Source organism: Carica papaya, chromosome 5 (genome assembly GCF_054855325.1).
Source record: "Carica papaya isolate Zhongbai chromosome 5, ASM5485532v1, whole genome shotgun sequence".
NCBI lineage: Eukaryota > Viridiplantae > Streptophyta > Magnoliopsida > Brassicales > Caricaceae > Carica > Carica papaya.
Window position 1 is genome coordinate 33,563,612 of NC_142313.1, and position 13,984 is coordinate 33,577,595.

At 33.5% G+C, this 13,984-nt stretch overlaps 1 protein-coding gene and 1 non-coding gene across 3 annotated transcripts; both read right to left on the minus strand.

Annotated features, from left to right (window-relative positions):
* Window positions 1–3,101: 3,101 nt before the first annotated feature.
* Window positions 3,102–3,208, minus strand: LOC148265791 (small nucleolar RNA R71). The gene has a single exon (XR_015820849.1). It is a non-coding gene; the product is annotated as a small nucleolar RNA R71 (small nucleolar RNA).
* Window positions 3,209–8,098: 4,890 nt separating this feature from the next.
* On the minus strand, window positions 8,099–11,777 carry UNE10 (basic helix-loop-helix (bHLH) DNA-binding superfamily protein). Of its 2 annotated transcripts, XM_022031405.2 has the most exons (5): window positions 10,543–11,773; window positions 10,263–10,367; window positions 9,904–9,969; window positions 8,459–8,782; window positions 8,099–8,394 (listed from the first exon to the last, which is right to left on the minus strand). In XM_022031405.2, the coding sequence occupies exons 1-5, from the start codon at window positions 11,278–11,280 to the stop codon at window positions 8,308–8,310; spliced, it is 1,320 nt and encodes a 439-aa protein (XP_021887097.1). In that variant the 5' UTR covers window positions 11,281–11,773; the 3' UTR covers window positions 8,099–8,307. The 2 variants fall into 2 exon arrangements, with proteins under 2 accessions (XP_021887097.1, XP_021887098.1); XM_022031406.2 differs by lacking the exon at window positions 9,904–9,969 and having other exon boundaries at window positions 10,543–11,777.
* Window positions 11,778–13,984: the final 2,207 nt, after the last annotated feature.

Here is a 13,984-nt window from a genome sequence, read left to right on the forward strand (position 1 = left end):
AAAACGTGCTCACAAAATATAAAAGATCAAACTACCTAAAGGAGAAACTTGAAAGTAAAAGCTACGAATATGACTATGGAGTCTTTAGGCGTCCCCTTCGTCGTCCTCCTGCGGAACCGGCTCGGGAACGATGTCCTCTTGATCTGAAATGATTAAATAAGGAATGAGCTACACTAACCCAGTAAAGACATCACGATATCTCACCGTCACGGAGGTAAAGGTGGGTAGAAAACACAAAAAGACCAATGGAGCATAATTTACAACAAATCCTTTTATTAATAATAAAACCTTTACCATTCACTTACCTCGGTGAAATTTATAAAATAATATACGAAAGCAATAACATCATCATCATCATGAAACCATATATATAAACTGTATAACATAATACCTATCAAGCTTTTCGTAATTCAATCGTTACACAACATATTTTCCTCATTTACCAGCTCACTAGTATTCATGGGGATCCATAGGGGTCCCACTACCCGTTAACCCTTAACACTTGAAATCATATTCCAGGGCCGTTCCCATACCCCGTCTGGTATGGGCGCCAAACCATAGACCTCATTACCCCGTCCGGTATGAGGGCGAAACGGGCCATCCCCATACCCCGTCTGGTATGGGCGCCAAAACACATAAGATCTCCATACCCCATCCGGTATGGGAGAGCACAATCCCGGTAGGGTTCCCTACGGACCCGGTCCGTCCACCATCTCCCAAGATATCTAGTCAGGCTGACCACATTATACAATTTCCATTTATATAATCTTTCATTCTCCTTTTCCCTCAGTCAGCATTATCAATCACATACAAACAAGCAAAACGATAATTTATGCCAAACAGACAACATACAGCATCAATATCCCGGTCATTCAATCCATAATCAATAAAACAGTAAAATATGCACACGAAACTATAAAATGAAAACATAGAACCTCATGCTGCATTTAAAACTGTAAAACAGGCCAAATAACAGTTAACCGACAAACACACTAGACTTGGGCTCCATTAGTGACCTTAAGCAATTTCACACATTCGTTGATTCATGAAATACCGTTTTATCATTTATTGAACTTTAAAACCGTGATAGGAAATAAGGTGAGGGGTCTTTACACGTTTCGGGGTCCGAACACGGCTTCACAGTGCGCTTGCAGGCTGTCCCTAATTTTTCCTGAATTTTTTCCGGGGAACTGAAACGCACTACTGGTACCTGCACGTGTTCCAAAAAATCCCAAATTAGGCCCAAGGCCCCTTTCGGCCAATATCGCAACTCCGGCACGGCGGCTCCGCCGTGCTCCGGCGACGGCGCTGCTTGCTGCGGCGGTTCGCCTCGGGTTGGCCATTTTCGGCCGTTTCCGGCCGAATTCGGCCACGCTCGCATTGGTTCCTGCGATAAAACAACCCTACGGCCCTCGGGGGGCTGAAAATTTACGGAAAACCGAAGCTTACCGCCGGCGGTGCTCTCGGGTGCGGCGGCTCTCCAGTGAAGTTCGTGTTTTGGTGATTCGGCTCCTATCAACCTGTAGAAAAAAGAGTGGTGATCACGGTGATATAAAAATTGCATTAAACGGAGGCCGGGAAGGGCCTCATCGGAGGCAAAAACCGAGAAGGGGCGCGGCGGCGCCGCTAGCTTTCGGCCGTGTTTTCCGGCCGTTTGTCCGGGATTTTAGCTCCGATTTGGCCACTGGGGAAATCAGCGTGGAAAAACGAGTCGGGGTATGAAATTTACCTCGATCGGCGGTCGGAAATCCCTCCGGTGCGGCGGCGGGTGGCGGCGGCTGGCTTCTGGTTCGTCTTCTCCGGCGAGGGCAGGCGGCTAGGGTTTGGGGTCTGGTGTGGGGGTCTTATTTATACCCTTTTGCCTTTTGATCTCAGCCGTCCATTTTGATTTAATCTGGGCCGTCCGTTTTTGATTAAATCTGGGCCGTCCGTGCGATTAAATTTGGGCCGTCCGTGCGCGCGATTGATCTGGGCCGTCCGATCGCGCGCACGTGGATCGGCAACGTGGCCGGACCCCGGTCGACGTGGTTTTGCCACGTGGCAGGTCCTGGTTGGCCAGGACTGCTGACTGAGTCTGCTGACGTGGCACACGCGTTTTTTTTTTTTTTTCTCTTTTTTTTCTTCAATTTCCCCGGGCGCTACATACACCTTATGAAGGTGGGATAATTAGATCAAACATTGCAAGGGATGTAATTTTTAATTTAAACTTCTATGTAAGGTTATATTTTATAAGTTATTTTACTATTTTGTGTATGCATGTAGTAAAGACTCTGAGCTAGAGTTCGAGGGGTTATAAGTTTTCTCAAGAACATTGATGTATTATATTTTAATCATATATCTACCACTCTTTTTACTTAAATTTGAAATTTTTTTTGAATAAATGTCGAATTAAAAATCAATTAGTTAGTAAAATTTTAATGCAACTTATATTGATGAGGAAAAGAGAAAAACATACCCAAAACAAAAAAGAGAAGAAGAAGAAGCCAAAGGCCCAGACCATAGGAGTCCAAGCCCAAATCTAGCAGCCCATCCCAGCAGCCACATAAAAAAAAAAAAGAAATGAAAAAGTAGAAGCGGAAAGAGACGTGTATGCCTCTGAAGAGGAAAAAAATGAAGCAACTGAAAGAGGACAAAGTAATCAACGAAAGAGGAAAGAAAGGATGCTAAAAAGGAAAATAGAGCGTGCAAAAATCTGAACTCCTTTACTCCTTTCGCGTATAAAAAGAAATCAGATCTAAACAAAGAAGAGGAGGCAACCAGCGAGTGAAACAAAAGGAGAAAGAAAAAAAAAAACTTGTAAAACTGACAGAGGGAGCTTGGCGCAGAAGCTTGCAGCAACTTGCAGAAGTCAGCAGCTTGCTGGTGAAGCAGAACAGATTGCAGGGTTGAATCGCAGTTAGTTTTTTTTTAGTTGTGATTTAACAGTATTAAACTTAATTAGATTGTGAAAATTGATCAACTCATAACTTTATTTTTTATTTATAGTTTAAAAGTAACGGGTGTCAAATTTCAATAATTAGACATATATTGTTAAGTATTAATTAAACTTGAACATAGCTAAAGAATTTTTGACTAAATTTTTCCCACCAATCAAGATAGCAAAGAAGATAAAAAATATCATAAGTTTATATCAAATGGAAGGAGATATATTGTATAAGGCATGAGAGCGATTTAAGAAGTTGATTAGAAGATGCCCTCATCACGGGTTGCTTAAGTAGTTGTTGGTCCAAATCTTTTACAATAGATTGAGCCAACAAACCAAGATCGATGCAGCTGCTGGAGGTGCTTTGATGGGGAAGTCTACGGATAATACTTATGAGATATTGGAAGAGATGGTCATGAACAACTATCAATGGCGAACAGAAAGACTCCAACCCAAGAAAAAAACTGGAATATATGATATTGATGCTTTAACTGGTCTTAATGCAAAAATTAATTGTTTATTTAAGAAAATTAATCAAAAGAGTGTTAACGTTATTAATTCTCATGTATAGGATTTACTTGAAGATCATTTTCAAGGATATAAGGCCGAGTAAGTAAGTTTTGTAGCTGGGCAAGGCAGACAACCATATAATCTATCTCTAATACATATAATCTTGTGATGAGAAATTATCTAAATCTTTCATGGAGAAATCAACAGAATGTGGTTAGGCCTCTCCTAAGATTTTAGCCTCAAGAAAAGAAGCCATCACTTGAAAATATGATCGTAGCCATTCATAAAAATAGAACAAGTATGCAATGAAAACGAAAATAGCCATTTAGAATCAATAATTAATGTTGTAAAACCAGTAAGTGTCGATCAAGAACCTAGAAATCCAAGTAGGGCAGTTGGCAAGCTTGATCAATGGGAGAGTTCAAGGTACCTTATCGAGTAACACTCAAACGAATCCAAAGGAACATGTTATGGCAATCACCTTGAGAAGCAAGAACATTTGACAAATACGAGAATGGATAGAGGAACCAAAGAAAAAAAGGTTGAAGTGGAGCAAGAAAAGGAGAAGAAGAAAGCAATACTCAGGCTCTATATGCCACCCGTTTTAATTTATATAGTGCCTCAAAAAGCATAATGAAGATAATAATTTCTTTAAATTTCTTGATGTATTTAAAAAACTTCACATCAATATTTCTTTTGCATATGCACTTATTCAAATGCCAAAGTATGTGAAATTTCTTAAGAAAATTCTAGCAAAGAAAAGGAGTTTAGAAGATCATGAGATTGTTACACTTATTGAGGAGTGTAGTGCCATTATTTAGAATAAGCTACCGTTTAAAGTGAAAGATCCAAAGAGTTTTACTATACCATGCAATATTGATAGTTCTTATTTTAAAAATGCTCTTTGTGATCTTGGTGGTAGTATTAACTTAATACCTTATTTTATGTTTAAAAAGCTAAGAATTGGTGAGATGAAAGCCACAATAATGTCATTGTAACTGGTAGATAGATCAGTGAGATACTTCTTGAGAATACTAGAGGATATGCTGTAAAGTTAGAGAACTTCATATTCCTTGTCGACTTCATAGTTTGGGACATGGAAGGATAGAGAAGTTTCACTCATACTTCGGAGACCCTTACTTGTGAAAGCCATATCACTAATTGATGTACAGGATGGTAAGTTAACAATGAGAGTTGGGGACGAACATGTAACATTTTTCATGCCTCAAAATTTTCTTCGGACACTGATAAATGCTTTAATACTAATATAATTAATGAGTATGTGTCCAAAATGCTCACTAAGATAGAAATAAACCTTGATGTTAAGGAAGCAGCCAAATCAAATGAAGAGAATGATCAAGAAAAGGACGGGGCAAGGCAAGAAGTATTAAAAAAAGGTATGCATATTTGGAAGGAGATTTCGAGACATTGAGTTATTTGGTGCAAAGTCGAGCTAACGACTATAAACAAAGTATTGGTTGGGAGACAACCCAATATAGATGGTATTAGACAGATAATTACAATTTTATTTATTTAGTTTATTTGATAGAATCTTAGATTTTTTTCATTTATTTATTTCTTTTATTTTTTTATTTTTTTTTTTTTGCACCTCTCATACTTTATAATTGTGTCACTAAAGCTTGTGGATTCTTAAGTGAGGTCCAACTAATATGTTTTTTCGATTATGATGATATCTGCTTTGTAGTAGAACAGTTCTCGGTGTAAAATTCTAGAATTTACTTTTGGAGCAGACTACGTGAGCACCATGTAAGGGGAGTATTTTATTTTTTCACTGCTTTTTTTTTTAATTTTCTTGTGTATAATGTGCTCATAAACAATAAGGACACTGTTCATAATTAGTTTAGGGGTATTGGGTCTTTAGAGCTTTAAATTGCCATTTTTTAATTTATCTTTTATATATATATATATATATACATATACTAAAGAGATAAGTTTTTCACCATAAATAGTTAGTGAAACATGACAGAATTAAGATTTTAGTTTAGGGGTATTGGGTCTTTAGAGCTTTAAATTGCCATTTTTTAATTTATCTTTTATATATATATATATATATACATATACTAAAGAGATAAGTTTTTCACCATAAATAGTTAGTGAAACATGACAGAATTAAGATTTTATCCTGACTAACATTGTGGTTAATTTGAAAAGAAAATAAGATATGTTTGCAAATAATAATTAAATTAATTAATGATTTTTTTCTTAACTTAATCGGCGTAAAGATAATTGTATAGGAACCTAATATAGGACATTACACTTGTAACATAAAAAATATGAATTTAATTTTTAGCTTTGAGATAGTCCTAAACTAAGGTGTAAGTGAATAAAACAAATTAACTAACATGTGATACGTGAGATAGAGCGTAAAACACACTCATTCGAGAAAAAATAATAATGATAAATATTTTAAGTGAAAAGATGAGACCGAGTGTAAAATATAAAAATAAGTAAAATTAAATAAAATATAATTTATAAATCAAGAATAGAGACTCAGAGAAGGAACTTATGTGTTGAAATTATACAAATTTTGTTGAAGTGTATAGGAGTTAATAGTCTATTTATATTTTGTAACATTCATTTTAAAATTTTAATTGATTAACAATTGCAAGAAATGAATAAACTTTTAAATTATCAAGCTAAGCAGATGAAGGTTGTAGACAAGTGTGCTCTTACGTATTTTTTTTCAGCCTTTCGCTTGAGGACAAATAAAAATTTAAGTTTCGAGATATTTGATGTACTATATTTTAACCACTCTTTTTCCTCAAATTTAAAAGAATTTTTTAATAAAGGTTGAATTAAAAATTAATTAATTAGTAAAATTTTAATGCAAGTGAAGAAAAGAGAAAAACATGCTGAAAAGAAAAGAAGAGAAGAAGAAGAAGCCGAAGGCCCAGACTACAGGAGTCCAAGCCCAAATCCAACAGCCACATAAAAAAAACTAAAGAAAAAAAAGGGTAGAAGCAGAAAGAGGCATGCATATTTAAAATTTAATTTTGAACTTTCTTATTATTGTAATTTAGCAGTATTGAACATAATTGGATTATGAGAATTGACCGACTCATATCTTTATTTGTGATAGATGCGGTTAGAGTAACGGAAGTAAAATTTCATCAATTAGATATATATTATTAAGCGATAAGTAGACTGAAACGAAAGTAATATAATCAAGTTAACGTGAAAAAAATTAAATTATCACAGATTTAATCAAGTTAAATTGATAATGTTATGAAAAGATTAATAGTTGTTAGTTGAAAGATCTAGTGAATACTGGGAAGAAAACATTATGATAGTTTGATAATTGCATATTAGATTAAATTGATTGCGAAATTAAAAATACAAATTTACCTAAAATTTAGATGAAATAAATTACTCTGGTGTGTTTCTCCTGATAATTTTTCTAATTTTAATTATTTTGCTTTGATTAAATTGTTTTAATTTTTATAAAAATTTAACTTCGATTTCTAGATAATAGTAGAATTTTTACAATTTTGGTACTTGATACATTGGACAACACTCTACTTATAACTTTATTATTTGAATGATTTCGTGTACGTACGAAATCGCCAGTCTGACCATATTCTAATTTATTATGGATAAGGAGATATCACTGACACAAAATGTTGGGGGGTTTAATAATTCTAAGTAGCAAATCATAATCTCTTGAGATTATTACGTGAAATGTGATACTATTAATAAGGGTAAAATATTTGTCACAGTCTATCTTGCAATAGAGGTTAATCTTTGATTTTTTTTTTTTAATTTTATATTTTAAATTTTATATTGTTCAAATAATAATTAAATATTGTTTATTATTTCTGTAGATTTTTTGATTAAAAATTTAGATTTTGAAACAATTGTAAATTGAAGAATTAACTTGTGATAGAAAAAAAGTTTAGAATTAGATTAAGAAAATGGATAATTTGCCTTGTAACATTTAAATTTTACATAAATTATATTGAAATAAAAAATGACAGATAAGAAGCGTTGGGAGGAAATAGCGTGCAGAGTTTTTTTTGGGTTGGAGATGCGAAGGTGTTTCCAAGTCACTGGAAAAGGCGCCAAAAGCGAGGAGGAGCTCTGCAAACTCTTGGCTCTTTATGCGTCTACTCCCATCTCTTATTAAATATAAAACAAAATCTCTTGTGGGTGAAGAGATAAACATGAAACAAACGTATATATATAGTAGTAATTTTGTATGATTACAAAAATCAACACAAGTGGCCGTGGGTAGCACAGAATTCTTATCAGATGTTAGGGTTCCCATTTATATATATATATATATATTTTTTTTAAAATGATAAAAAAAAAAAAAGTAAATTTTATACAAAATAATGAGAAGAAAAAAAAAAAAAGTGTATATATATGATTTAAATGAGGATAAGAAAGTATAGAAGAATACTTATAGTAATTAAAGAGAGAGATTGTGTGGAGGGACAGGAAATCTATTTTTGAAATGGCGTGTTTGTTTGTTTATTAATTTATGACAGAAAGCCCAAACCAATAAATTCATCCAATCATTTACATTATCATCTTTTACCAAACACTCCATGTTACTTGTTCCCTCCCTGATACCAACATTCACTCATTTCATTTATCAATATATATATATATATATATATTTCTGAAGTACACACACATACCATATATCCCAATGAATTGATTACCCAAAGCAGAAATCAGATTTTGTAGAAGGTAACTAATATAGATTTTACACAGTTAATTTTTGCCAATTATTCAAGCTTCTTTCATCATTCCAACAAAAAAAAAAAAAAAAAAAATCATAGAAAACTAATTAATTTTCAAACCTACACACTTTTAAACCAAACATGTATCATACAAAATACTCCAGCTTTCTAGGTTTTTGAATTAGAAATAGGAGGTTGTTGCAGCAGCTGCTGATACATAGCTGCCATCCTGCCGTAAACATCCATGCTCATTGGCTGCAAATTCGTAATCATGGTTAATACTTATTAATTATCTTATAATTAAGCATAAGATGTTCACCTGGGAATGGCAGGAGAGAAATGCAGACAAGGGATCGGGCACAATTGGTGTCGATGCAGGTTGGGAGCGTTCGAGGGAAGGGTCCCAAGGCATGATAGGGATGAAAGGGTTGGGGAGGACGGGAGGGATGTTAGGGCGAGTAATGTCCATCATCCCCATTCCCATTCCGAGCCCCATTGGTGTCATCATCGACATCTGAAGTTGCTGTTGCATTGTCATCGGCATCATCATCGGTGACATGCTCATTCTACTCATCATATGTACTTGTGCTTGCAGTTGTTTCAAATACTCTATCACTTCATCCAGCATTGAAGCCTTATCAGTCTGTTTTACACATCAATTAATCTTCACTCCATAATTACTACATTACAATATACCTCTCTCTATATATATAATGTACTAGCTAGCTAGTAAATAAGGTCATGTTACTTATATGATCTACTTGACCTTATTCATCAATATCATGCATGAAAAAGAATATATAATTGAGAAAAAAAAAAAAAAAAAAAAAACATTACATTACTTAAAACTGTACTGGGTAAGTATTTTCAAGTACTATTCCAAAATTAAAAAGATCCTAAAATATATTATACATATAGATATATATGGCGGATTTTGCAGAGGCATGAGGACCTACCATAAAGGGGATATATGTGGTAGAAGGCCAATGTCTTCACACCAAACAACCTTCTGTCATGCTGTCCCCATGCCAATTTTAGGTTTGTGGACTACGATCACTTTTCCATTCTAATTTTCTCTCTTCTTTTTTTCTTTAGAAAAATTTTATCAAGTTTAATTTTCTCCTACCTCTCTCTCTCTCTCTCTCTCTCTCTCTATATATATATATATATATATATATGTTTGTTTTTAGGAGAGGAGTATTAATGGAAAAATCTTTACATATTGATGATTTGATACATCCTGATATGTGGTTGCCTCTATTCAATTTTGACCCAGTTTAAAAAAAAAATTACACAACGGTAATTATTAATGGGATAATAAATTTTTTTACCGAGATAATTATTTTTAAAGAAAAAGAAAAAGAATATATGGGATAATAAGTGGAAACTTTTTGGAACAGCAATAGTTGTAATCATTGTGGGTCATAATAAATTCTCTTTTTACATATATAGATATGCCTAACTATCTTTTCTACTTTTTCATACAAGAAAATTTTTTCATAATCTTATTAACTAATTAAAAAACAATTATTATTATGAACTCCAAAAGTATAATTGAGTTTTCTAACTGGGTAATTGTTATTATAATTACTTTTTTGAATATGAACAAAAAAAGTTAAAAGAGAATCCATGATTTGCATATATATATATATATATATACATACATACATATAAGAAGATAAGAGCAATATATATACGAGTGTGACTCCACCTACAACTAAAATTTCGACGTAGTCAACCAGGCTGGATTTGTAATTAATGTACCTTACTGGAATTGGGAACCAGCTTCTGCAGAGTCTTCATTCTTTGATTTATCTTATCTCTCCTCTTCTGCTCAAGTATTGTATAAATAAATATATTCATTAATCTCATACATATATATATATATATATAGATACAAAATTAGTACTGAAATCTCTACACCCAATCAAATTCTTCAACAGGAGCTTCAATTTTTTATTTGCTTAATCATCATTTCACACCAAACCCACAACATGATAATTAACAAGAATCAATCACAAAATAAAAAATTATAATCTTCTGTATCCATCATGACACCCAAATCAAATAAAATATTATATATAGATATATTTGAGTATCAGCAGAGAGATAAAGAAGCATACACGTTCGGATTGGTTATGAATAGCAGCCGCTCGACTCCTTTTAGTTGAAGCCGATGATTTTCCTCTTGCTTTCAGCTTCTTCTCCTCCTCATCACATGTGTCTCTCTGTAAAATGGCAAGAAACTTCAATTTTCCATTCATGGTTCTGCGCCAATACTGTAAGAAAAATAAGGCCCCGTTTGGCCAAAGGCAAAATCTACCATTCGTATTTTTTTACAACTGAGATCGGCTATTCCTACAATTTTTATATTTAGCTTTTAATAAAATCTCAAAAGCTTGCCTGAGATCGGCTATGGCAAACGGAGTCATGGTCATCGGTAGTGGTGGGTTTGGCGCAGAGCTTAGCCGAGCTGGTGTTTTCCGGCGAACCCATTGAAGTCGAAGTATAACCCACACCAACATCTCTCTCGTACGTGTCAAAAGTCAACGGCTGAGTAATCCCGAACGTCGCACTGCCACTCACGCTCTGGTCTCTTCCACTCCACTCGCCGGCCACCGCAACACGCGCCGCCGTCCTCACTCGTCTCCCCCCCTCGTCCTGGGTGCCTGCTGGACCGCTACACGACCCAACACGAGTGGAAGACCCCACAACGCACGTGCCTCCGAGGCCAGTAACAGAGTCAATCACGTGCGTAGTACGTTCATCGTTAGAGCAAGGGACGAGAGCGTCCATAGTCATTGTGGCGGAGTTGGCTGCAGTGGAACCAGCACGAAACCATGGGACGAGTTCATCGGCGGGAAAAAGCGTAGCAGTAGGCTTGGGTTCGGGCAAGCGTGTGGCTTGGTTGACTATAGACTCAAGTGTACCAGTGGCTCGTGGCTTGTCCCAATTAGTGAATGGTTTGGTGGGGACGCGCGGCGCACCCAGACCATGAAGGGTGACTTGGCCGTTCTCCCATGTGAGCTCAGCAACTTCATAGTCTAACATTGGGACATCAGGAGCAGTAGAATTAGAGTTTGATAGGCGAGGATGAGTGTGATTATCATCAAGATCCCAGCTAGGAACACACTGGCTCATATTTAAAGTAGAAAGAATTTGTTAAGAGAAACTAAAGAGAGTGATTGATTCTCTGCTTTTCAACAGTATAGTACTACTCCTATAGACATGCAGCTTAACTTATTTTGATTTGGGTAGAGATAAGAAGAATAGCTTTTTGAGGAAAGAAAGAGAGAGGGGGAGGGAGAGAGAGATTCTGGTCCATACATGATGTTGGCTACGAAGGAGATGGAAATTGAAGTTTTGGGGGTGAAGATTCAAATGGGTGTCAAATGATTAGCCAACTATTCCATTATATATATATATATATATCTCTCTCTCTCTCCCTCTATATATATATATATATATATATAGAGAGAGAGAGAGAGAGAGAGAGAGAGAGAGAGAGAGAGAGAGAGAAAGAGAGAGAGGTGCCCATTAAAGGAAAACAAAGACAATGAAAAGAGAAATTGGCTCATGGGTTTTTTTTGAATCAAATCATGTTGAAATTGGAATTGAAAGAGGAGAAAGTTTTGGGTAAAATTAGATGACGAAATTGAATGGGATAATATTTAAAATCCAAAAACCCAAAAGGAAAAAATATGTAGTTGTGTTGTGTGTTGCTCAAAACAGTAACACCTGGATTGTGTATGCGTGCAACATCCGGAACCACTCCTATTTTTGTCTCAACATTACTTATAATCACTCAAATATAATTTTTTAAACCTTATTATCCATCATCTAAAAGACAAGTTTGAGATAATATCAACATACACAATGCATTGTTTTTGGTCCAAGGGTCTGTGTCTCCGTACCTTGATTTTTTTTTTTTTCTTTTGATACCGAGAGAGAGAATTTACATTTTACTCCCTTAATTCAACTAATAATTAGGTCTATTTTAGTACTTTTTGGTTCCATCTTTTGCTTCTGCGGTTAAAAACTTGCAGTTTGATCAAGCCTTTTTTTTTATTCTTTTTGATAAAGATAAAATTAAAAACTAAAAATAAATATTTTTTTTTCATTTAAAAAAAAAAAAAGACTTGTGTTATAAGAAGTGAATAACATTTTTAATGTACATATTTACTATTTTAAACTTTTACTAATTAATATATTTAATATTTAAAAATAAAATTAATTTTTATTAATAATTTTATGTTAATAATAAATTATCTAAATAATATTTATTTTAAAAGTAAATAAAAATAACATTTATATTTAAAATATAATTAAAATAATTAATTTTTATTATTATATAATTTTTTATTATTTCAATATTTATTATTAATTATATAACATGATTAACTAAATGTAATATAATATTTATATTACTATTTTCTTTTACCTTAAACCTACTTTTATTTGAAACTATTTAAATCAGTTTTTTCAACTCACGACAGAAGCATAAGCCATATCAAATTGATCCTTAATTTTTTTCCGATAAATGTTAACTATTGATTTTATAAATTTCAAGATTGTGCTTTTAGTGTTGTTATTATCCCCACGTGCCTTCAACTCAATATTATTAGAAGTCACTAAATATAAAGGTGGGTGCCAAAATTGCCTCAAATATTGCTAATCTAGAAATACTTCAGTTGGTCTATTCAAGTTATTGCTACCAATTTATAAGATTAAAAAAAATTTGAAAACTTCATCATAATCTATATCGTAAGAAAATAGGTCTTTCTCTCTTTGTTGTACTTTTTACTAAAATATTATATAGCTAATTCTAAACTTCTTGAGCTAATTTGGCACTCATGACTTCTTTAATTTTTAAGTATAATATAAAGGCTTAGTAAGTTACATGTTTCAAAATATATGGGTCCAAAATACAGTCATTAATATATTCAGGTACATTCTAACAATTCTTATTTCATATCACAAGTTGATCTTTTTTTAATAATTTTAAGAATTATAACATATAGTAAGGTGACTCTTGTAGTGAGCTAACTAGAGCTTCCTAGAAGTTCTTTCAATTTTTTTTTCTAACTTTAATGCTTCCATCTTTTGGATTGGATTTCTATCGTCTCAATAAATTTATATTTCACATTATTACTAAATGACTCATGAGTTTTCCTTACATAACCTTAAACAATCTTTTTTCATAACTTCAATATAAGATTGTATGTTCCCACTATTGCAAGAAAATTTTATAGTGGTGGAAGGTTAGTTTCTTTATCCATCATATCATCTAAATAAACTTTAACTTCTATGAGGATAATGTTAAGAAAGAGCATTATCACCATTCTTTGCTATATTTTCCTTGTGTTCTTTAACTAAAATGACATGGCTTTATAACAGTATTTCCCATTTGGTAATAAAGGTTATCTTTACTTTTAGACTTCTGTCATTATTGCAACTGAAGGACCCATACATAAAGGAATATATGACACTTTGTATATAAAAATAGGTAATTATATTGTTATGAAATTAAATATCTAAAAAAGTTTTGCGTCGAAATTGTTTCTTATCTAAGCTAACCCTATTAGGCAATGATCTAAGGTAGTGGTAATAGTAAATTGATTAATCTTAGTAAATTAAAACAGTATTCTTCCTCTACTAAGAACTTATACGTTAATTAAAAGATTATTATTTCTTGCCATTACGTTATATGAGGTTATTAACGGTTAGTCCACCAACTCTACAACTTAAGCAAAATAAGTTAAAGTATGAACAACTATTTGAGTAATCTCTTATCTTTTAAAAGGGCATGACATCATATTTAAGTTATTTCACTATTCGTGAGAAC